This window comes from Acipenser ruthenus, chromosome 12 (genome assembly GCF_902713425.1).
Source record: "Acipenser ruthenus chromosome 12, fAciRut3.2 maternal haplotype, whole genome shotgun sequence".
Lineage (NCBI taxonomy): Eukaryota > Metazoa > Chordata > Actinopteri > Acipenseriformes > Acipenseridae > Acipenser > Acipenser ruthenus.
In genome coordinates, this window is record NC_081200.1 from 35416465 (window position 1) to 35442714 (window position 26250).

At 35.2% G+C, this 26250-nt stretch overlaps 2 protein-coding genes across 9 annotated transcripts in view; one reads left to right on the forward strand and one right to left on the reverse strand.

Moving 5' to 3' along the window:
• Positions 1–4434: 4434 nt before the first annotated feature.
• On the forward strand, positions 4435–14141 carry lhx8a (LIM homeobox 8a). Of its 3 annotated transcripts, none has more exons than XM_034028133.3 (9): positions 4435–5124; positions 6464–6547; positions 6906–7055; positions 8374–8495; positions 9578–9795; positions 10309–10412; positions 11289–11384; positions 12230–12413; positions 13157–14141. In XM_034028133.3, exons 1-9 carry the CDS (start codon positions 5041–5043, stop codon positions 13225–13227), a joined length of 1113 nt encoding a protein of 370 aa, XP_033884024.2. In that variant the 5' UTR covers positions 4435–5040; the 3' UTR covers positions 13228–14141. The 3 variants fall into 3 exon arrangements, with proteins under 3 accessions (XP_033884024.2, XP_033884023.2, XP_058890942.1); XM_034028132.3 differs by having other exon boundaries at positions 4442–5124; positions 9575–9795; XM_059034959.1 differs by lacking the exon at positions 4435–5124 and adding an exon at positions 5966–6374 and having other exon boundaries at positions 9575–9795.
• Positions 14142–14728: 587 nt separating this feature from the next.
• Positions 14729–26250, reverse strand: part of LOC117417087 (choline transporter-like protein 5) — a 72350-nt gene continuing 60828 nt past the window's right edge. For 4 of the 6 annotated variants that reach the window (XM_059034953.1, XM_059034956.1, XM_059034957.1 and 1 more), the window contains 11 exons: positions 25607–25706; positions 25053–25145; positions 24705–24792; positions 24125–24387; positions 23770–23864; positions 23236–23339; positions 22846–22919; positions 22673–22743; positions 22302–22390; positions 20645–20729; positions 14729–16786 (listed from right to left, as the gene is read on the reverse strand). In XM_059034953.1, coding sequence (XP_058890936.1) covers positions 16671–16786; positions 20645–20729; positions 22302–22390; positions 22673–22743; positions 22846–22919; positions 23236–23339; positions 23770–23864; positions 24125–24387; positions 24705–24792; positions 25053–25145; positions 25607–25706 — 1178 coding nt within the window. In that variant the 3' untranslated portion in view covers positions 14729–16670. Of the gene's footprint in view, positions 19368–20644; positions 20730–22301; positions 22391–22672; positions 22744–22845; positions 22920–23235; positions 23340–23769; positions 23865–24124; positions 24388–24704; positions 24793–25052; positions 25146–25606; positions 25707–26250 lie in introns of all 6 variants that reach the window. The other 2 variants (XM_059034955.1, XM_059034958.1) reach the window with 1 other exon arrangement.

A 26250-nucleotide genomic window follows, 5' to 3' on the forward strand; every position in this document is an offset into this window, starting at 1 on the left:
GGCTGAGTTTGGTATTACACATAACACATATATGGTCATGGGTAGATAACTGATGTCATTGAATGTCAAATCCAAGACTAAGTGCTCTCTCTAATGTGACTGCAAACAGTATATTACACACGGCTGTAGTATAATTTTTATACCGACTTTATTGCTTTTACAAATTGTGTCAGTTTAAAATGGTTTCCATGTGTGGCTTTCTTCAAAGGGGAAAAAAAAAAGAAAATCTATCAAACCAGACTTTTTGGTCATGAGCCCGCTGAACACTCATGAGAATGTCATTACAAAAGTATATTCATTGCCTGATATTTATTTCATACGCAAAAAAAAAAAAAAAAAAGCAAGATGTGGAGAGAATGACATCGTCCACCTGCTTAACAAAGTACTTTAGTTGTGCAATACTGGATTCATCCAATAGATGCCTGCAATTCCATATGCGGGGTGATTTTCCAAATCCTGTTCTTGAAGAGCACAGTATAGAAAACATTAACCCTTTCCCCCTGATCTCAGACCCTTGTTTGGTTAAATAGTGATTACATTTTGATTTTGCAGTTAATTTAATTGCATATATCTTGTTTATGGAAGTACTGGCTCATTAACTGCCTTTGTATGTCAAGATAACATGAATAAAACTGGTAAGTGTTAGCTGACTACATGTCTGCCACCAGAAATACCCCCAAAAAGAATGCTATTTAATTACAAAGCACCACACATTTCCAGGTAGTTTTATAAGACAAAAGGCTAAGGATATTAGTTTAAAAAAAAACACAAATATCTAGACATTTTAGACATGTATGGTGTTTTACATTCAGTAGGACTTTCTCAGGAATCCACATTTTGTTTCTATAAAGAACCACGTGTATTTAAACAGCAGAGGGTTCTGTATAATGGATTCAATATGGAACAAAACAGTGACCAATTAGGTTAAAAAACTTTTTTTTTAACTTTCTGAATGGCTGTGAGTGGAAATTTGTAATCAACTACTGAACGTTTGCTTTTTATTAAATTAATAATTCTAAAAAAAAAACTATAAATCAGAAAAAATATTATTTATATATTTTTCATTTAAAAAAACAATTGAAGTCTAGACTACATTTATTCACATTATCATTTTCAACTGTCTATCTGTTTTGCTCAGTGAAGTTAAACCTGTGATTTGCTTTTTCAGTTCAGACCTTTATTATCAAAGCTTTAACACAAGTTACAAAGCTGTGGAATTAATTCCCATTGTGTATTATTTATTACTTACTGCTTTTGAATACCATAGACCTACCTGTACCTGTTCTACGCAGCGATACCCGTATTTATAATTTTGGGAAAAGGGCCATGTCAGAAGCAGACATTACTGGAGTTCGTACAGAATTCGAGTGGTTTTATTTATTTTTTTAATGATACATCTTTGATATAGTCTTACGTTGGTTTATGTGTTTTTGTTTGAAACTCACTCTGTGCAGAGGTAAAGTTATGTTTATTTTTACACACTTTACAACAGGTGCACTTAGTTTTCCAGCGCGCGCCCGTTAAGCTACCTGGCGACGCATTGTTTCAACAGAGAGAGACACGTGTTTAAAGGATAGCCTGGGGAAAAAACAAAATTAATGGACCGGGAGTCAGTCTAAATAAAATTTTGGTATAACTAGTGTGGGGAAAGATCAAATATAATAATTTGACAAAATAATAATTTTTGACGAAATAATGCTTGTGAATAACCATTAGAATGGTTACTTATGCATACAGTAGCCTACGCGTATAACTTTTATTCCACATTTTATGAAGTACTTTTTTAAGCAACACAAATTCATGCTTAAACGGTAGAATCAAAAGTCTTATTCTTCTAACGTTCGGTACTGTTTATATTTGCAGCAGCTAAAATTATATATTCTAAAATCCACGGATGCTGCATTTAACACATTTAAAGTTCTATCATCTTTATTGTAATTAAACAGGCAATTTCCTTGTCACTTTTATGTCGCTATCAACCCATAACCCTAAACACACACACTTAATTTATTCGAATGGTTCTCTCTACTGCCTGACCCTTTCACATATGACATATCCCTAACTTGTCAGCAGGTTTTGCATATGAAAATCGCTGTATACTATACCAGCTACTGGTTGTGTTTTTTAAAGAAAGTTAATTACGTTGCAAGTCCACATTCATATCATGTGTTTATATTTGTCAAATTATACAAAATATAAAGTTTATGTATAGCGTTCAAAATTTATTATTTTAACAAGTATTGTAAATCCACACAACAATGTATGCTTAAGTAAAACTTTTTTTAAACTCAAAATATACACTTCATAAAACGACCAATACAGCCGACTGCTGTTGCTGCTGTTATCAGATTCCCGATTGCTTGATGTATATCTGGGTGAGTAACAACAGTAATGAGATGCTACAGCAAGACCCTTTCCAAATGCATTCGACATGTGATCTGTTATAAAAATAATAATAATAATACAAATCCTAATATTAATCAGCGTGTCTGGAAGGAAGTGTGTTTGTGTGCTGAAACCCACTCTCACAGTGCGTAATACGAGTTGATAAAAAGATAATTATTTAAATTAGTGACATTATTTTTAAAACAACCTGTCTTGATTTAAATCTGTAACAACATGTAGCCTACGATTTTTGATTACTATAATTACAATTTTTTTAAAAAAAAATTGCGCTGTATCACATATTGATTCTCAGAACTAAAATCACCAAAAAAAAAACAAAAAAAAAAAACCTATGGTTGCAGAAGTATTTTCTGTATTTCCAGCGCTCTCGGTTTTTAGTTTTTAATAACCAAATTACTTCACTACACCATTTTGTTCCCAGTGGTATTTATAATACTTGTAGATTCTCAACATATTGATATTGCTGTAGTATTGTTCAAAAACAACAATTAAATATACTTAATTATGTAATAATAAAAAATAAAAAATAAAAAGACTCAAGTTCATACGTAAACTAATAAAACTGCAGTCTGACAGAGATTCGCCATTCAGAACAAAGGATTTGTATTGGTATTAACTAAAACAAAAAAACATGCCTATAACTGACGCGTCTTTATTTGTATTGTTTGGGAACAGATGGACCATTTCTTTACAGAGAAAATGTTGCACTTAAAAAACCTGGAGAAGTTTATCCTACTCAAATCAGACAGGCAAACACTTACTTGAACCTCTTTGAAAGGCTTGTCTAAAAGGCTTTTAGAAGTCCAGAACAATTATACATTTTGTAATTGACAAAATCCTTAGAATTACAGCCAATGGCGTGGTTACCAAAGTAGTAATGTGGGCTGTTATCTATTTATTTATTTATTTTCACAAAGCAATTTTAATTCGTGCTGCATGTCAACAGTAACTTTCTTTTTTTCAGTGTATAGGAAATAGTTGTATTCCTATTTTAGTTATTTATATTGGCGAGTGTTATACATAACAAGAAATGAAATACATTTTTGAAATGCACAGTACTGGATACGATTATTTTTTAAATACAAAAAAAAAAATTAACACAGAGTATTTTCACGAAGGGATTTGTGTTCAATGTAACACAACGTGCTGTTCTTATAGATATTTAACACTGAAAACCTGTGTTTACCTTAATCGGACACACTTCTATAATTCAGCACATGCATAGATTTTATATTTCAGAACATAAGGCCCACAAACCATATGAGAATTATAAAGTTGCCATTAAATATATTTTATCGTCACGTTATGCCAAAAAATTATCCGAGGGATAATCCCATGGGATTTGAAAATCCAACAAATTAGATGTAGCTATAAAATTATTAAAATAAAATGCAGCCTGTTTCAGCATTAGCTCTATGCAAGAAACGTTTTGTTACATGACGCCATTTGATTTTATTGTCTATTGTTTTATTTTCTAAAACCGGAATGACTGAATAGCACTCGGAAAATGATTTTCTAAATGTTTAAGCATCTATCCCAAGTTAAACAGACATTTACAGCGATTACATATTTTCTATTTATATGGGAACTCAATAAGCAATAGAAGAATATGGCTTTGCTCCATAGCCAAGTTGAAAACCAGGTGAATGTATTCGGATAGGTTTTATTGCCACTTTTAGTTTTACTTCAGCAAGTCAAAATAAAGTCGTTCAGGTGTGACCAATGTCACTAAACCGTGGAAACACTTCAAATAATTACTATAGGCTGCATAATCTACAAATAAACGCGCTCTTTATTAAATTGGTTAGATCTAATTCCCAGGCCTCTTTATGTTTATCAATTTCCAGGTTGAATTCACCTTAGTGGAATAAAACATAGCTGTTGTATATGTATATGTATATATATATATATATATATATATATATATATATATATATATATATATATATATATATATATATATATATAGTACAATTAACAGGCGCAGCAAGTGTAGGTTACTAAAAAATGATTTATATCGCTCAGATGTTGCACGTTAATCGTAATGGGGGGAGGTTTTAAAAGAGCATAGTTGCTACAAGACAAAGGAGAAAAAGAAAACTGGTCTGAATTATTTCCATCGAATTTGATTTTCCAGAAAAGAAAAGCAGCTATAGAATGGATAGTATGCATACAGTCAGTGTAAATATTTGTGCTTCCTTTACTTTATCTTCGGGGAGCGAAGAGAAAGACGAAACATAAGTCCTTGTTTAACTGTTCGGATAAGCATGCCAAGTGATGGAAGATACATGTAACACACGGTATTTCTGACGATGGTTTGATAAAATACAAAAAAAACAACAACACGAGTCCCTTTCCTAGTCCGGCAATCTAACATGTATAAAGGCGTGTTTGATACAAGGAGGTGCGGCTAAGAAAGAGAGAAAAAACTATGAGCAAAGTTCCACCCTCCTGGAAACAAAACTTTTTAGAGAAGCATCGAGTTGGATCAAGAGACCGCAGGAGAAACTTGCCCTTTGGAATTACAAGACAAGGCCGACCTTGACGTGCCCCTAAAAATAAAGGATTTTGTTTCTTGGAATAGAGTAAATTTGGTTTGCGATTTGGTATGCGAGAGCTGTGTCGAAAAGTGCGATGTACTGGAAAAGTGAACAAATGCTCATGAGTAGCAAAGCGGAAGACAAGAGAAATGGCCTGAACGCACTGTCTAATGAAAAGGTAAGAAGAGTTGATTTATTGATTGTGCGTTGTGTGTGATTATATATATATATATATATATATATATATATATATATATATATATATATATATGTGTGTGTATATATATATGTGTATATATATATGTGTATATATGTATATATATATATATATATGTGTGTATATATGTATATATATATATATATATATATATATATATATATATACACACACACACATGGTTATGAATACATTTGAGTGATGTTTACAGATAACCTTAATTACGCTCACATTGCCCTTAAAATACTTTTAAAATATTTTTGTAACAGAAGTTTGCATTTTGTAAAATAGGCATTGCAGTTTATAATATTGACATGCATAATGTGTTTTATGTAAGGAAAAGATATGACTATTCTATGATACTGGGAAAATAGATCGTCTTTTCGTATTTCAGGGTGGAATGTTGCTGGAGTGTCCATTTGTAATGACCTGCCTGTGTAGAGCAATCAGACGTTGTGCATTGAATACAATTAATTACCTTAAACTCGTGTTTGCAGACTAAACGGGAATGCAAACTTGTAATTATGAATGTGCTATTGGAAGAGTGGACAATTCCCAAAACGGTCTTGTATTATTTGTTCAAAATCTGATACAAGCGTCCTTTTAAAATGTAAGTATCGATCTAGAAAATCCGTGCATACACTTAATCCGTTTAAATATCCAGACTGTTTTTGCCCTTTTAAATGTGAGTGCGCATCACCTGCAGTTGTAATTGCAGCCAGTTAAGTAAATAAACTGCTTTTCTGTTTAAAAGGCCCCAATAGGTCGTCAAATTGGCAATTGAACAAACGCCAGGCTCGTTAAATCTTCAGCAATTAACTTTCAAGAAGCTTATTAAACCTCTTCACCTTTAGGTTACTCTTTTCAAAGACATGTGGGGCAAACGCTGTTCTTTTAATTGCTGCTGTTAAAAAATCAATGCTTTATTCCCACCGACTCCAAACTGGCTTTGATTGACACCAGAAATTGATATGCTGGGGAGTAAATCTTTGTGTTAAGCAGTTTCAAACCCCGAATGCAGATTTTAACAGAATAATAAACGGAGGATAACCATTACTTCGAAGGGCCCTCTGTTTTTGTAAGCAAAGGGTAGAATATTTACTTTCTAAATTACATCTTAATCATCGCCGGGGTTGTCATGGTGAAAGGCAAATGGGTGATATTTCTGTGGGCTGGCATGCAGTGGTTAAAAGACGACTTGAAAGCTGCAGGTTTGTGTTTGCTGCTGCTGGGCGAAAGTCTTTTCAAGTTTCGTGTGTGTCTATATAATAATAATTATTATTATTATTTATTTTTTTAGTTTCTCGTCATGTCTGAAGATTGTGAAGGAGCAGCTACGGGCTCTTTTGGAAGAAGTAGGAAACCCAGGACTGATACTGAATTGGTAATGTCTCAAATAAAAAATAAAAATAAAAAATAACTATTGTCTTCTATTCTCTACAACTGTATTTGTCAAATTGTCACCAGTAACGGGGGCAATGGCGAAATATTATTCACTAGGCTACTGTTTGTTCACTCGCACTCCTTTTTAAAATCGATGTTGACGCTTCAGTTTTCTTAAAATGAAATGAAAAAATATAGAAGCTCAATGTTCAAATGTAAATAACAAATTAACAACAATGTAGGTCGAGTGTGTCTTTTTGTTTTGTATTTTCTTAACTATAAACTAATTTGTAGTTTTAAATGCAGTCAGTGTAATATAGAAAAGCATTACTTGTTTTGAAGTTGTTTCAATTATTTAGAGTACTCCTGAAGTTTTTGAGGACGATTCGTGTTCCTCCTCCTCGCTGTCTCCTTCCTCTTCACCTCAGGCCATGGCCTCCACCTCGCTCTTGGGGAAAACCGTTTGTACCAGCTGTGGTCTGGAGATAGTTGACAAATACCTTTTAAAGGTGAGGATGTCCCATTTTTTCCATGGCTACTAAATTGTCAGACGTTTTTGCTAAAAGTGCATATGTTTTATTGTTGCGTATTATCTCTACGTTTTTGTGATGGGCTATACATTTTTTGTTAAATAGCTGTCTACATGTAAATATATATCTAGCTTATACATACTATAACTTTTTTTAAAAAAATGCATGGCGCCGCTTCTAAAACCTAGTACACAGTACTGTAGAATTTTGAATCGCCAAGAATGACGCTGATGCTTTTTATTTTTCTTGATAGCTTAAGCATAAACAAATGTGTGTTGAATTACATTGATATAGATGTCATATACGATTAAAAATGTATATTAAACTTCTCTTTTGAAGTTAAGCTTAATTGTCGAGATACAATGGTATTTGTTGGAATAAAAAGCTACATTTAGAGTTTTTACATTTTTCATAAAGTAATTCATTTTCCTGAAGCTATTATTATTATTATTATTATTATTATTATTATTATTATTATTATTATTTTTCTTGGCAGACACCCTTATCCAGGGCGACTTACAGTCGAAAACAATAATGCATTTCAAGAATAAAAAATAACGTAATATAGTTATTATAGCGTGTGGTTGAAGAAAGCTTTGCATTTATTTTAAAATATATATTATATTTTAAATTAAAATACGTGATTGAACAAATGTTTCGGTGATGCATTTAGATTTATTGAAAACTCTTCATAGCTATTAATCTGGGATAGGAAGTGAATGTGCAGCACCGGTAAGACTTGCATGGTGTCCACCTGATAATTACTGAGTTACGCAATTGCTTTTTATTATCCTAACAATTGGCATTGCTTATTTAGGAACTCTTGCAGAGAACATGGGTGCTGCAGGCAGGGGTTTATTCAACAGAACATCAACAACATTACTTGTTGATGCTGTGTACAATAAAATAAAAAACACGTATGTTTTCATGCAAAAAAACACACACCAATGTTTACCGATTAAACAAAGCTTAAGGAAGAGTGATTTTGAGAAATAAGTATTTATGTAGGGTACTTTACACTGGCAGCAATTGTCTGTTTATCGGTAAAAATAAAGTTCTACACAAGCTGCTTCTCTCCCCCGCCCCCCACCCCCGTATTACGTTGTCGAAATAAACTATTTATTAATTATGAGGTGACGCATTACGATATCGCCTATTTTAAAGGTTTCTGTTTTATTTTATTTCAGTGTTGTCTGATCGCGCAGAAAGTACTGTACGGCCATAAATGAGTATGAGAATTGCTTTTCTTGCAGAACAAAATAAGAAATGTTTTGTATCATTTAATAATATTTTGTAGGTAAACGACTTGTGCTGGCACGTGCGATGCCTGTCCTGCAGTGTCTGCAGGACATCGTTAGGAAGGCACACAAGCTGTTACATCAAAGAAAAAGACGTTTTCTGTAAACTGGACTACTTCAGGTAAACTGCTGTATAGATTACTTTATGAACGCATTTAATCTGTCCCTTTTTTCAATTGTCTATAGATGTATAAATACGTAGACAGGAGGATGCCTTTTGAAAGAATGCTTTTGTTAATTATAATTAAAGGTATACATTACACGCTTTACGTACGTTATACATTAGTTTCAAAGGCAGAAATTAAATGCAAGTAAATGCAGTCCATGAATTGTATTAACATTGATTTTCAACTTCAGTATCAAACGCAGTTTTTTTTTTTTTTGTTCTAGATTGAACATGACGGGTGTCACATTTAAGCATCTTAATCGGGATAGAAATAAGACTCCCACTTGTACACAATGCTGGGGATCACTAGTATCAAACCATAGGGTACAAGCTTAATACAGCTATTTATATAAAGCTTTTATTTAGGTGGTTCTTGTTAAATACATAAAATAGTCTTGGCAGTCTATGCCAGAATGGCTTGCTTGCATTCTATTCTGAATTGCATATTGCACTGTAGACTAATATGGGACATGTCGCTATGCATCTCATTTAGATGAGGCTCATGGATACATGCAAGTGGAAGTGGCAGCGACTGTTTTTCTTTTGTACATTTCTTTTTCTAAGTGCATCTCTCTTGCCTTCACTTGATGTGCATACACGTGGCTTGTGTAGTCTGGTGCCACATCTGGCGTTTATTTTTCTGCATACCGCACACTTGTCCATATTTAGGCGATTCTCTTAAAATATCCAGTTTCTTTATAATTGCTACAATTTCTAGGACTTCAAGAGTTCTCTTTTTTTTAATTTGACATTGTACAACAATGCTGTGGCCAGCCCCAATAACATACCATTGCAATAAACCTAAATGTTCATTTAGGTGCCCATGCATGCCCCTACCCCTAACCCACCCTTAGTTATCTGTTTAACATGTACCTAATTTATTTTTTATTAGGATAAAATGGTGCAGACCTTGCAGGAGCAAACGCTTAGTAAAACTGTCATTCTTTTTAGCAGTCCATTTTTTATTTGTTTTAAAATGTGTACGCCCTGGTTTGTTCTCCTCCAAGTAATTTCTTTCTCGGACTCCTCTGCAGAAGATATGGGACACGGTGTGCTCGCTGTGGCAGACACATACACTCCACAGACTGGGTTCGCAGAGCAAAGGGAAACGTTTATCACCTTGCGTGCTTTGCGTGCTTCTCCTGCAAGAGGCAGCTTTCTACTGGAGAGGAGTTTGCCTTGGTTGAAGAAAAAGTTCTGTGTAGAATACACTATGACTGCATGTTGGACAACCTAAAAAGAGCTGTGGAAAATGGTAAGATACTTCAACAGCATGGTCAAGATTTTCAGATGATTCGTAAATACAAAATGAATAACAAACCACATGCAACTACCTACAAGCCAATAAATCAGTGAGTTTCTTTCTTGTTTGGTAACTTTTTTTTTTTTTTTTTTTAAAATGAGGATTGTTCTTATGATGATTTGATGGAGTAACTAGCTTTGGAAAATCTAGCGCAATGTGCACAACTGCCATTCTTTTATTACTATAGCTGGATTATATTTGTAGTTTCCTTGTTTAATTTTTAATGTATGATGTTCTAAATAGTAAATCAAATTGATTGTGTATTAGAGTTGAATTTTACCTGCCTTCTAAACATTAGTTTTTAGTATTCCATCATTTGCTGGCAATAAAGGATGGATATATTTCAGTAGAATTTTTGGGAGGGGGGGCGGGATTTTCAACCTTTTTTTAAAAAGCTTGCTTTTTGCACATGGTGTTGCATCTGTCGAAGCCAAATTGCCCTTACTGACTTTTCGTTAATTACAGGAAATGGTGTAAATGTAGAAGGAGCATTGCCGACAGAACAGGAAGTTAACCAACCTAAACCAGCTAAGAGAGCTCGCACCAGCTTCACAGCAGACCAGCTTCAGGTAAACAATTGAGTGAGGCAGGAAAACAGAAACGGCACTAAAGATCAAACCTCTTTCAGTGTGGTTCAGTCCGCTTCAGCCAGATTGCTGAATGCAGATAGGCTCTGAATGACTTTGATCTTTAACACGATGGTTGCACTACATTTTTGTAGGAAAGTACTTTTGTATACTTGCAGTTGCATTTAGCCATTGTCCTGTTAGTTTGATTTGCTGCCCTGATAAAAACAATTTCTCTAGATGCACGTATATTTTTGTTACTTCCAGAGTAGCTTATGCAATCAGTCATCTGTCAAGGAGATTGAGTTTTGGAAGGTCCTCTCACTGTTTTACCCCTATTCTCTGGGAACAATGGCAGTTGCTGTATATGAAAAACTATATCTAGCATTGCAACTTGTTATAAAACATGCTTTTCTTTGTACGTGGGACTTGTGCATAAGATGTTATTTCTCTGTGCACTTTTATTATTACTGCTGAAACAAAGTGGATTAACATAATGTTTCACCATTTTAAAAAAAATAAATAAAAAATCAGAAGTTGTCATTGTGGTTTAGTAGCACAGAGCCAACACCTAAGGAGAAAAAATAAACCCTCACTAGACCGAACGTGATGGTGTTCAGATACCCCTGGCAGTGGTGCGAATTGGCAGAAATTGCTGGAGTTGCATGTGCAGCTGCTCCAGAACCACCACCCCTTGCAACAGGAGACATTTTACATGATGTGAACATAGAAATATATCATTGGAACATTTTACTTTCATAACAGATCTTCATCAAAAGTATACCCATATGGTGGTGAGAAGTAAGTTTGTGTGTAAGGTTTTGGAGCACGTTGGATTGTGTACAGTATATTCCATGTTTAAACCCTGCATGTTTTCAGGTGATGCAAGCACAGTTTGCTCAGGATAACAATCCAGATGCACAAACCCTTCAGAAACTTGCAGAAAAGACAGGCCTCAGCAGGCGAGTCATTCAGGTGGGTTATGCCATCGTTCTGTTTCCACTTGTATCTTACCTGTGCAGTGTGCCTTCCTGACGGCATGGGTCCTGTTTGTATTTCCTGGAACTATTCGCTTTTGTCCAGCCACCTAATGGCATTTCTCTTTCACTGCTATCCCCACTAGACCAGAGTCCATACTGGTGTTCTGGGGCCAGATTCACAAAGCTCTCTGCATACTGTTAGAATAGCTGGCAAAATATCTTGCAGACTTCTTTCTACCTGTTTCACAAACTAATATGTCAAAGGATTGTATAGCTTTTGAAGAAAATATCAATTCCTAAAAGATAATAATTTTACTTTTATTCTGTAGAATTTAACTAGATTAGTTGACTTCTACCTGGAAGTGGTTTGTGAAAATGTCTCCTGGTATGTTTTACTCTGTTCTCTAATGGTGAAGGCAAAATTGAAACAACAAACATTGCTTCTCCTTGCCAAAGGACATTTTTTTAGTTACTGTTGGGCAACATATGCCATACAACCATACTTGGAGGTGAGATTGTATGGGGAGGTGCCGAGCATAAAGACCTGTAAATACAAAAAGCACTTTGATGTACTGTTGAAGCGCTTGGAGGTTTTTCATTAATGCATGAAATCTCAGTTACTTTCCGATTTTACAAAGGCCTTTTTATTTTTTCAGTCATACACAAAATGAATGACAGCAGCTACCTTTTCATTATGTGGTTAAGGTTCTAGCACACCCAAGTTCTTTTGATATTTATTTATTCAAGCTCTTTCTGTATAGCAGCTGTAGCTGGCACTCTTCCAGTTATTGTAATTGTGTTGTATAAAACATATTCTGTGTTCATTTATTTATTTTCTAGGTTTGGTTTCAGAATTGTAGAGCACGCCATAAGAAACATGTTTGTCCCAACCATTCATCCACTGCCCCAGTGTCCTCCATCCAACCCTCTCGTCTTTCACCACCAATGCTGGAGGAAATGCAATATTCAGCATATGTGCCTCAAGATGGGCCAATGCTAACCGCTTTACACTCCTACATGGATGGTAAGTAGCATAGAGTCTATACGCCAAACATTCTTGCCTTTAGCAATAAGATTTTGGAACACCTACAGTGTTTTAGTTTTTTTAACCTTTTCAAAATTGGCCAAGTAACACAAATTGCCTGCTGCTGTCTATCCAGTTCTTTTAACCCTTGTTCTCCCCAAAATTTACAAAGGAAAAGTTAGGAGAGCACAAGGCAGAGTTTGTGGGCCTGCATTTTGTTTTATTTACATCCTGTGAAATGACCGCATACTCGTACGCTCAAGTCAACCACATAAATATATACAGAAGAGTTAGATGAAATAATGCCAAACACAAAAAGTTCAGGGTGAAGCTCGTAACCTTCCCTTTCTATAAACCTTGGTTCTCCCGTGTCCACATAACAGTAGGCTCTTGTATTAAAGGAGTGCTAACCAAGGTTCTAGTGGTACTACAAATATCTCTGGTCTCTCCTTCTCTTCAGTTGATCTTTTTGGTTCTTTGCTTGCATTTTCTACTTCAATTTGGAATATGCACTATAGGTGTAAAGTTGATGGTTCCTGGAACGTAATGACTCAATGTGCCGTAGTTCAAACTCACTTCAGTTGTCTAGCTGTAATCAGACCTTGTGACTTAAGGTATCCCAAATATAAAAGCCAATCATTTAGTATTTCAAATAGTCTGAAGTCCCTGGAGCGATCACATGTGTAATTTTGTATCTGTTGGTGTGTGTTCTCATGAAAGTAATGATCCTGTTTTTTTTACAGCTCATTCGCCTTTGGTCTTTCAACCCTTGCTACCACCTACAATGACACGGCTACCAATCAGTCATGCCTGATTCCCCTTTGTGTTCAGCAGCGAGGAGTTGCTAACTATTCAGGTTGATCCTCCAAGAAGCGCATTGATCTTTTATAGTAGTATGTTATACTAACATATGCCAACAACTTCATTTTTTTATGAAGCTCTACTGTTGGTAATTGGCATCATTGATCTGATAACAAAAAGAAAATCTATCAGCGTGCTAAAACAAAGGTTGTTGTAACACACCATTTTGTTTGTATTGTTTGTGGTTTAATTCATGGTGTATATTTTTTTTTGTTAATTTATTTGTATTGACTGAGCACTTTGTTTAAAAAAATAAAATAAAATAAATAAATGAATGCATAAGTGTAGAAATGTTTACCCTTCTGTGTACCGTTGTAGTCTCTCCAAGGTTGAAATCCTGATCCTATAATTAATGGAAATTAGGGCAATATGTCTATCATGCATTTTTGCAATGAATGTGTTAAGCTTTATTTTTTTCTTCAAAAAAGGTTTTTATTCTGTAAATATTGCTTTAGTGTTGTACTGAAATGTATGTTTTTAGTAAGTTATTGTAGTTTTTATATTTAAGTATTTGGCCTGTACACTGCACAAACAGGTACAAACGAGTTTGACTGCTGTTCAGAACACCGCTCTATTGAAATCACTGGAGGCACAACCCCTTCATTTATTGATGCACTTGTTGATTTAGTCTGTTGCAAGCAGTGTACGTTGACTTAAACATTGGTTACAATGGAGGTTAGACAAATAAACAGACATTTGGGAAGTTGCACCAACTTTTTGCATTCAGACAGTTATCAATTTTGTTTTTTTACATTTGACTCCAAAAAAGTCTTGCGTTTCCCCCTCCATAAATGTGTGTACTGCATTATTTTTATAGTGTTCTTAAATGAAAATAAAATGTGGCACATGCAACAACTGATTTGCATATCAATATCACCAAAACATACTTTATTGCTGCCAAAATATTGTCTGAATAAGTGTTTTTAAATGTGTGACTTAATTTAGCGGGGATAATTGTGTAACATTTAACATGGTTTTGTGTTGTATGTACAAAGCTTTTAAACTCAACAATATATGAAAGCATATTTTTTGGCAGATTTTATTAGTTTTATATTATTGGCCAGTTTGTGCATGTTTCAGAAAGCTGTGTCATGCAATTCTTACACCATCTCTTAATGTTTTGAAGGATGACATCACTGAGATTCCTTGTGGCTGTTTGGTCCACTGGTTAAAGAAAAGGGCTTGTAACTAGGAGGTCCCCGGTTCAAATCCCGGCTCAGCCACTGACTCGCTGTGTGACCTTGAGAAAGACACTTAACCTCCTTCTGCGCTGTCTTTCGGGTGAGACGTTGTAAGCAACTCTGCAGCCAATGCATAGTTCACACACCCTAGTCTCTAAGTCGTCTTGGATAATAGGTGTCTGCTAAATAACCAAATAATAATAATATTCTAGTGGCTATAATCCAACTTTTAAACAAAAGGTTCTGCAGTAAACCAAAGGGACTGACACCACATTGTTTAAAATTAAATTTATTAAATGTTTTGCAGTAATTGAACAATACTATTGAAGTTGCAAAGCACTAAGCACCAACAAATATAATTAAACATTTTAATCCGTTACTCAGGGTCAACAATAAACATAATTTCTGCACAGCAGAAGCACTGATTCTGTAAAAAAGAAGCCTTGAAATTCCATGCAGGTTTTACTGTTGCCATCATTAACTCTGTATCACAGGTACAACATAAAACAAGTACTGTAACAGCCCTCTACAAGAGCTTACCTTGTCTTTAAATTAAAAACACATTGTCGGCAACACATGATTTTTTACCGCTTAGGATACAAATGTATTTAAATGCCAAACAGAGCTGTGAGTGTGAAGAGATTACCAAGTAGTTATTTGCATGATGAAAAATAATTATGTTTTACTCAACTATGGGTAACATGCTTTTTTTTCTATAGTGGCCAAGAACTATTTATATCTATGGCCAAAAGTTTTGCATCACACTAGAATGAACAAATGTAGCTTCATAGTTGAATGAGTAATGTTACATTAACGTATTGAATTACATGCTGGTTTGTAATTTTCCATATACTTAACGAAAGATCTAACATGAAATAATGTACTACTATTATGGCTTCCGGTAGAATTTTTGCAATATCATTGTGTAGTTAATTTGATTACAAGATAAATAAAATATTTAAATTATGTACATAGTGTTTAATTTCAATCCTAAAATTCTAGTTAATGCAAAACTTTAGGCCATAGCTGTAGATTTCTCTTGGCATTAAACCAAAAACGTACAAGAATATTGGAATCATTTTTTAACTTCCAATCAGTTGTTGGCACAGCAGGTCCAAAAGTATGGAGCGCCATTTGTGCCAAAACTATCCAGCCATTAATTTGTCAATTAATTAGTCAAATTATGAATTTGGTCCATTTGCCCAGCAATTCCTCCATAAATTAATCAATTCATACAGTAATTCTTAAATTTATTTGTTAATTCATCTAATAATTAAATAATTTGTCAATTCATTAATATGAAAGGCTGTATGGACTTTAGTGTGAAGCGTTTGCTCGGCGCTTGACCTTATTTATGGACGAATTGCTGGGCAAACGGACCAATTCATGAATTGACAAATGAATTGACAATTTAATGGCTGAATAGTTTTGGCACAAATGGCGCTCCATACAAAAGGACAGCACCAATAATGCCACCTAATGGTCAAATACATACAAATATATCGAATACAACAACAAAAAATATTTTACACCATACGCTTCTTATTATCAATGCAGCAATGGCAAACTACATACATAACATGCATAGCTCACTAACATCGCTATCTGTACCCATGGAAGTTACTACAGTAAGTGAGTATGCTTTCTTGTCATGCAGGAACTAAAATTGGCTGATGGAAAAGACAGGCACAATTCTAGAGCCACGCTCACAGGTCCTGTTGATGATGTCTGCCAGTGTAATTTCACCAACAGCCCAAATTGGGCACCGTTTGTTGAGAATTCACCTCTCAATATACCATTAATGAAAACAAAATGCAACATTTCCACAGGGACACACAGTAACTCCTGGGTGTCCGTAAGTACCAGGAAGAGTATGTTGTAGCAGCTGCTTTATATGCATTAGATATTTACCTTCCATCATAGTTAAATAATAAAAAATAGCAAAATAATTGCAGTATAATAGATTATATCTACTAACAAATATATATGAACTCTTATTAGTCAATCCCTTTAATTTTCCTTGATAATCAAATAACATAAAACAAAAAAAAGACTAAATATAAAAAACAACCCCCTCTATATAGGGAATCATAATATTTCTGTTCCTTTACAGTACTGCCTGCCGACTTTGGTAGATAAAAAAAAGCTTAACAGTCTTTGAATGTAACCACTTTCTCTAGGTAGTCCAAACTCTTACAGCCGCTTCCTTCCACACTCATGACCTCTTTTTCATCTTTTTCTCTTTGTTTCTCTTCTTCAGAATCTTCATTATAGAGCCGCTCATGTAAAAGGGCCTCTCTGTGGACCCGTCGTTTCTTTCAAGATCTTCCACTGGGAATGGGAATAGAACAGCATCAAATAGGTTTAATTATGCATACACTGCTGGGTTTATGTTGCTTTTGGAAAAGGACTGCTGTACAAATTCACGTGAAAGATCAGCATTTCAAATGAACAGGAAATATGGACCTTGGTGTTTTGGAAGCATTTTTTTTTTATTCATCACTACAGTATATTTAAAATGTAACGTAAAACAGTGTTGGGGGAAGACAGATATTCTGGACAGAGGATTTCAGGGATGTATCCTCAAAACAAAACCAGACAGGACTTTTTTTCTTGGTTTAACATCTCATTTGAACAACAGCATTACCAATAACCAAGCACCCACCTAACATTGTGATGGGCCATTGGTTGAGGTCTTGCCCATTGTTCTTGACTAAGCTCTGACACTACGTTTTAATGTGTACCTTAGAGAGCTCAAGCCCATATAACTAAGCAGGCAATGATTCATGTTTGCGATCTTAAAAAGCTCATAAAAGTTTGCTGGCAGAGCTGCTCGGATCACTATTTCCAATGGGCAGAATGACATCCAGAGAGTCACAAAATAATTGCGTAGCCCACAAAGCTGGGACGTCTGTTACCAAACTATTTGGTAACTTAGAAAACAACTTCTATGTAAAGTAACACCTTCTTAAAGGGAAATGGTTCTTATGGAAGCCAGCCTATACAACATTATATAATCCTCCTTCTGTCAACAGGTCTAATGGAAAACAGATTTACACTACTATTGTTTTTGCTTTTACTAAAGGAAAGTGGTGGCCTTGCTACCAAGAAAGTCAGGTTATTAACGTAACAACGTCTTTAAAATTAATCTTAGTATATATCAGAGTAAAGTTAGGTGTAGGAGGAGACAACAGTAGATATTCACAGTTAAGATGAATCTACGAAGACATAGCACCAAAGTTAAAGTTCTTAGTATTTATTTTTAAAAAACGTTTTTCATTTAACAATTCTTATTTTTTTTGTTTTACAAAATACCTCCCCTAGTACAAAGACATTAAATAACCCAGATTTACAAAACCAGGTATATAATAGTTGTTAGTATTATAAAAGGCAGCCCTTTTGAAGATCTGCGCTCGTACAAAATTACCAAAAATGGCTTTAATATCCCTTTATAAATGGAATTCAAAAGTTAGATCCAAAATGTAATCTCTTTTTTAGTAACTAGGCACCTGAACTAGAAACTCTTCTTTTTATTAGTCTTAATATATGATTCCTAAAATCATACAGGGCTCTGTTCAGATCATATTATATATTTTTTAAATCATATTAATGTCTTAATAGTCAATGTTCATCAAAAATAAATAACTACATAACCTCAAAGCAGAGGGATGTCACAAAAACAAAAGTACACTGTTCAAGGTATGGCACAGTATCATCCAATTACAGCTCATTCTCTAATCAACATTGCTTGTATAAAAACACTTGTACAGGATTTCTCAAAAGCCTTTAGAAAAAAAAAATTCAATCCAATTTATTTCACAAAATATATTTTAAAATATATAATACACCAGTAAAACACCAAATTGAGTGTACAAAAATTCCTATCAAACTGACACTGTATGCTAATACAATGTACTTCCATACCAAAAAATGAATAGGCAGGGGTTGTTGTGTAATGAAGATAATTACAATGAAAAATATTAAAGATAAATTCCACTGATTTCTTCATATACCGTTCTTTTTTGTGTGTAAAATATAAGGACTGAAGAAGCTAGGAAGATACTGTACTTGATTAATTCATTAGGATTCTTTTTTTAAATAAATTGAATAGGTTTTTATGGTTCTTATGTATTGCACCTTTAAAATGTGTGTGTATATATATCTTTTTTTTTTTTTTAAATATCCAAATAAACAATTGGGTTTATTAAAATAAACGTTAGAAAAGATGCATTAACACATCTTTCTATACATTTTCCCAGACTGCTACAAAAAAAATTCTAGACTTGACTTTGCAAATGCATTCTAGTGCTAAAAATCTTCTCCAACTTAATCTTATTATTCTGTCCCCTCTAACCTCCACCTTATTATAAAATTTGTAAATTTTGTTTGCAATTTATTTTATCATTTATACCAGTTAGAAAGTGGATTAAACTGCATTAGCTTTGACCTCAGCAAAGTCCTATTAATGTGATTAAATAAGCCAATAACACAATGTACACAAAGGCCTAGTAGAAGCAATACGCACCACAATGGAATTTAGTGCCATATGCATCACATTGCATAAGACGTTAGCATCAAGAACAAAAAAAAAAACCTCAAAAAGCCTTCAGCACCAAATAAGAATTGAACAGAGCCCTGCATCCCTTGGTCTGTACCTGTCCACATACGTTTGGCCAGTTCACATTAACATTAACATTACTTTAGCCCATGAACAGCACATCCAAATTATTTAAAGCATGCTACAGTAGGTTTACGAATAAATAAAGCTATTTCGGATGATGCTCAGCAATTGAAGCAATTAGCCAGTAGCCTTTTTAAGGGCTTTGTTCGTTTCTTCCCAGGATTCTGTGCAACTCTGGAGACATGAAGTACGGCTTTGCTGCTGACCCGTCATTTCGCTCTAGGTCTTCACCTAAAGGTGTTCCCCAGTCAGACAAGGAGGGGCATTCCAAAGGTGAGAGAGAGAGAGAGAGAGAGAGAGAGAGAGAGAGAGAGAGAGAGAGAGAGAGAGAGAGAGAGAGAGAGAGAGAGACAGAGAAAGGAAAACAGAAAGGAGGCAGGTTAGAAGAACCCACATAGTAAAGAGATCTGCACAAACAGACAATTATTCGGATTGAGTTCTCTACAGCCAGCAGGAGCTGACACCCAGATGTGGTTTTATCCATCTTTGCTGGGCGAATTCACAATTGCAGTTGAAGCAATTGAAGACACAGCTTTACAGATGCTGCCAAAGCTTTTTCTAGAGAGCAGCACCCTCGGAAACTCCTCAATCCGAATAACCGATCTGTTTGTGAAGCTGTAATAGTATAACCTGCCAACAAAGTACCGATAGGAACAGAAAATGTAAATAAGAGCAAGGCCAAGATACTGCAGAGGATCTGTTTCATTGGTTAATAGTAACATTTAAGCTTAGAAGAAATACACCAAATACATCTTCATAGTTATAGCACTTAGTAAGGTTCCATCATGCTATGAAATGTGGCTTCTGGGCAGTTTTAAACAAGAGTAACCAAACTTTGAATGACTTGAACTTCTTGAGACAGGCATGGAATTTATTCTGCGACCCTTCTAAATGGCTTTTGATGTCACAAGGTGGAAATCCATAAGCATACCAAACAAAAGCAAAGCAGCTTCAGAATGCAACCCTAGCTGGTCTCTATATACAATTGCCGCTTCTATTTTCTAAAGAGGGGCATTTTTTGTAGCAACATTTTCTAGACGGAAAAGCATGAAAACTGCACAACAGTAAAGGAATTATAACATTAAATTGGAATTTTAACTCAATTACCATATCATTAGAAAATGTCCACTACATATACAGTATCCGTTTTATCAGTAGCAGTTCCTAAAATGCAGATATTATAATAATAATAATAATAATAATAATAATAATAATGATAATAATAATAATGTTTATTTTATAAAAGCGCCTTTCATGACAAGTAATATTATTTTCAGTGCAACCAAACAATAAGGCCATATAATAGCTTTGAGGTGTTCTGCTAATGAAAGGCACAGAATAAAATCGGATAAAATGATTATTATTATTATTATTATTATTATTATTATTATTATTATTATTAATAAAAACATTCTCCCCTCATAAAAGTAAATAAAAATGCCCGGCTTGTTACAAGTGCAATGTTAAATAGACTGGCATACTTTTATGAATGGGACAGTGGTACTTACAGAAACAGAGGAACAGTGTGTCAACACACATTGCATAGACACTGAAAAAGCCATGGGCGATCAGGTACGAGCCAAATATCACAGTCTGCAGAAGAGAGGGAAGACAAAAGTACTGCATCTGCTACAAGTCTGTAATAGATATTTATTGGGATGCACACATGTTTCAATGTTTCATTTCTTTGGGTTTGGACATGTGCCCGTGACTGAGGAAGGTCATGTGCAGATGAGGATAATAGACGTCTGCAACACTTAACACGCTTCCTCACTGAGGCCTCGTAGCTGTTTCAAATTACAATCTATAGTGAGTTGACACTATAGTTAGTGACATGAGGCCATTCAGGCTTGTCCATCCCAATTTCAGCTGACTCCTGACAGGGCTTTGAGCTCATGGTATGGACAAGGCTCCACATTCACCGTTGTGACCCCAGATGGACTCAATAAATCAGTTTTTCCTCTTTGGGAATGCCTCAATTTTAGATATTATGATCACTTAAAAAAAGAGTATTGTCTGTATTAACACTGCATGCTACAGGATTACCTTAACTACTCATTCACAGTAAAAAACTAAAATAAAAAAAATAAAAAACCTTATAAAAAAGCCTTTAATTTACGTCTTTATCCTTTTTCAACATTTCTATTGTATAATACTGAATATGAAGTTAACTTTGTGGTTTTCCTTATACAACAGCAAGATGAGGCATCCCATTACTATCCCACAATCTTACTGTTTGCAATATGACCTGTCTGATCAGATGGAAACTGGTTTATTCACTTATTTAAATTTATTCAAGTGTCACCTTTATTACCGAGAGGCTACCTCCATTGATAAATAGTGAAAAAGGTTCCTCCGAGTTCAGAACACAGCTTTATCTCAGCCGGAGCTCACAGTGTACAGCCTCTTTTATTAATGGCATACTGAATATGTGCTGTGTTAATATTACACCTTTCATCCACACACAGTTTTTCCAACCACAGTCTGGATTACTGAGTTAGTTTCTTTTGTGCTAACACACAACACAATAGCTTTTTTTTTTGCCCCCAAATTATTAGTGCTGGTGTTTAAGGGACCTGAACTGATGGTAATCTGTTCACCAGGAAGAGTGAAACCACCAGACCTCATTTGACATGTGACCCAGATCCAGAGGGGAGTGTTATAAACACAACCTCACCAACGCCTTACAGTAAACCAACATGTTTAAACTCATGCCCAAGGACTGCGATCCAGTGATCCTACTGCGCTGGTCAGGGACGCAAGCAGGGGTGAACCTCCAGTATGAATATCCAGGACACATTTTTACACAGAACGCTATATATGGAATGAAAGACTTTGATTGTTATTTTCCAGTTGGTATCCCACACTAATCCAGCTAAATAAATATTAGCTTTTATATTTGTATATATTTTTGAGTTTGCTGTTCGACCCAAATCAATAATAAATTAAAAGTGACTTACATTACATTTTGATAGAAAAAGTGTGACCCTACTGCAGGAGCTCATTGTGCATATAATTGTAAATCTTTTATTAGACAACATATTCTTTAAAATGAACTTTATTTAATATGGGGCTTGTCATGCATCTTCAGACCCCGGAGTGAGCTGGCAGGCAAAGGATTCTGGCAAAGATACTGTACATGAACCAATGAAAACTTCCACCTACCAGTAGTGGTACCCAGTAATAGTTTAATGATGGCACTTCTTCTTGAATAACAGGTATTCTTCGTGTGAAGAAAAAAAAGGCAAGGACACCTGCAAAACAAATGGAACTATTTTAAACAAAATATATTGCACCTAAAACGTCCATGTAACACCACCTAGCATATATTCATTAGATTTAATACAAATGTGTGCTTATAGTGATTTGTGCATCAGTGCAGTTACTCTACTGTTAAATGCAACAATAAAGTAATTCATAGTAAAGCATTTTTTTTATCAACCATGCAGACCCCAAAAGTGCATATTTTCAAAGCGCCCTAACATTTGTACATGATTTTAAAGTAGGAATGACTCTTTATGAAAAAAAAGACTTACCAACACTCCCTGCAATGAGAACTTTCCCCAGGAACAGCAAGAAATCTGTAACCTTATCTAGTACTGCAACTCTGTTATAGACAAGAGAGTGAGAGTGTCAAATAATCTGCACAGACTGGAAACTAATTCTATACACTGCAAAAACATGTAAAACAAAGGCAAAAATAAGCTACCTGATAACGTTTCTCATCAACAAAAAGAATGCCTCCTTTGCTGATGAACAGAAGTTTTTGCCATATATTGCAATCTGAAAATAATAATAATAATAATAATAATAAGCTTGTACAGTATCAGAAACATGATCCCGCAATTAAAATATAATGAGAATAATATTAGTGTATTTGCATTTGGTAACTGTACATATTAAGCAAGAAATAAAGATGTACATAAACAGGTCCTTAAATTAACAAAATAAATTATGCTTACACAGTTTGCCTCCATTGTAAAGTTTGCTTCTGTTTTTGTTTTTTTTTCTAACAGTTTCTTTTATGAGGATTTTTTTTTTTTACAAGAAAAAACATTTTGCTTTAAGTAACAGAGAATCAATGATCTCACAGACTCACCATTATGTATGCATTTCTGTTCATGAATTTAATGAAATGTTCTAAGCACCAGAAACAACATTTCAGACAGCATAGCACGAATTTGGCAAATTTGTTCTGTGCACCTGTAAATAATAATTAAAATATTCAGGTTGCATTCCAATATGACTGTTTAACAGCACAATTCCACACAAGGGTTTGAGGATTGATTTTTGTAGTGATGTCTTTTATTCTCCCTGGTGTTGCAGCTCCCCCTAGTGGATATCTGATTGTTTTTTTTTCTTTAACATTTCTGCACTCCAGTTTCCTCCCCACTAAAACTTAAATACATTTGTAGTTGTCAAAGACATTCTAGTAACTAGAAACAAGTTACACACGCAATCTGAGTCACCGTAAAAATAAGAACAAACAAATAAACAGCTCTATTATGCGTCAGGCAATTGCAAACATCAAATCACTTAAAACCTTTGGAAGCCATACTGTACTGCAATGGTTGTGCAGCACTGCCTGAATGCATAAGCAGGAATAAAAAAAAGAGCCAGGCATGAGACTTACTTTTAAGTTTATGATCCAAATACTCTAGAATGATTCTGATCAACTGAACAATGGCAAGAATTAGAGATCCAAAAGCCAGCGAGCCTGTGTGGTATCTGGAAAAAAAATTTTAGTATTCAGGAACAGACATTACAGTTAGGAATTCATACTGTACTGCACTGTACAATACAACTGATTTCAGAAGAGAGTCCATCTGAGTAATAGCGCCATCTTCTGGCACAAAGACACTCCTGCCAAAATATTTCTCAGCCAAAGGTGTATTTCACTGAGATTTAAACAAGACTCAATATTCTGAAACAGGCAAAAAACTACAGGTGTAGTGCAGGGTTGCCTGAATGCATCATCCAAAGGGTACCTTATTGCTCTTCCGAATGAAGAAAAGAGTGGGTAGGCAGGGACGTCTCCTGGCTTCTTGAATGCCCAGTAATAGGATGCGAAGGCCCCTGCGAGAGTACACTGGCCCAGAGCGATGGCAAAGTTCACCAGCCACAGGAAGACGAAGACGTTGCAGATCTGGAGGATGAAGATGTATTTGTGGTAAAGGCTCTCGCCACCGTAGAACGCAAACGTGCACTGAGAGCGGGGGCACAACTTGGTCACATTCGTTTTGTTGAAAGTCTGTCAAAAAAAGAAACACGATAAATATATAGCTCAATAACCGTTAAGGTCCACTATATTTCTGACATACCCTCTAAGGCTATGTACTGTAGCATATCCTGAAGATGAGTCATGCCACCATTTTCAATTGTGACTCCCCCTCACAAGGCAAATGGTCCAAGCAGGTAACATCTCAACATGTACTGTCAATATGGACACCTTATTGACAGTACATGTTGAGATTTAGTATACAGTATACAGTAAAACATGACCCCAAGAATACCGTTTAAGCTAAGTTTATTAAACTCATTAAAATACATTATTAAAGGATCACTTACTTCAGGATCACATGTGAAGTTTTCATACATGCACTTTGGTTGGGCTGGCATCACTTTGTATATTGGTTCACCAGATGAAGCCAAGAATCTAAAAATAGGCTGGTTAAGGTAATGTGTAAAGATATAGTTTCAGTAAAACCACAACCCCTATGATGGTAAATCTGTCTTTCATATTTACTAAATGATCTTGGTTTAGGATTTTATTTTAGCACACCAAATGGCTGAAGTGTGTGATTGCTGCATTGATCTAAAAGGGAACGCTTCATTCCAAGAGATCGATCAGAAACGAGAGTGCCGTAGAGTTGCCCGCATTGGCTTGTTTCCTGTCACAGAGCAGGAGAAGGATACACGGCAGTGACAGCCCAGTATGAGATACAGATCGCTATGAGAAGGAAGGTGATGATTGGGTAGAACAACGTCGACATTATATGCCCGATGGCCCTGTAATGAAACACAGAAGAAACAGGTTCAGTCTCTCTGCTTTAAATTGTTAAAATTTAATTAAGAACATCAATCAAAGTTCAGTCCCATGGGAAAAACACACTCTAGCCATGCAATGGTGAACCCTAAGAGACCTACCCAAGCACATCCATGGGAAAGACCCACCTGTAACCATAACCAATCCCATCCCCTTTACACCACGAGCTACGCAAGCACCTTGTGACACACTGTAGCTTCCTTTTCAGGAGTGGTTTTGAAACTGCTGCTTAATCAATCAGGAGTTAAGGTAATCGTCAACTTGTTTACATGGGACAGATATAATAAACCAATGGATGACGTTAACTGAACACGGTGCCAACTATTTTAAAATCCAAACATCCAGATAAACTGAAACGGCTGGTATGTTGTATCACCTCCATGTTTACAAGAGCAGGGTGTGTAGCATAATGAAAGCTACTCACTTGCTTCCTTCCTTGAGTAGTGCAATAGCGATGCGGACTCTGTTCCTCAAGAAAATCAGTATCAGTATGATAGTGGCTTCAATAATGCAGAGACATATCACTAAAAAGAAAACAAAGACATGGTAACCTTGAAGCAGTGGCAACAGCATTCGAGTCTCTGAGACTGGGTGTTACACATTTTTGGTTCTCTCACTATTGACAACTTCCCCTCATTCATCCAAAGTCCAGTAACAGTCCACAGAAAGCTAGAATAATAATTCAAATGATCTTTTTTGACCCACTTTAACAATTAGCTGTAACAGGAAAGAAAGCTGACCACTCTCTAGTTACAGAGAGGTAAATGAATGATAGTGATTTAAAAGACTTGGCTCTTTCTTGGATTACTGGAGAGGATTCATGAACTTCTGTAAGAGGTCAAGTTCTTGGCTATAACAAAAAGGCTTACTCAACAAAAATGAGTTTGCCAGCCTGCGGCAGTCAGATTAAACTTGCTCAGCTGCAAGAGTCAGCGATGATGGACACTGAGAAAGTATTGGAAATGCATTACTCATCTGAAAGGACAGATCTATCTGTTATTATTATTATTATTTGTTTATTTAGCAGACGCCTTTATCCAAGGCGACTTACAGAGACTAGGGTGTGTG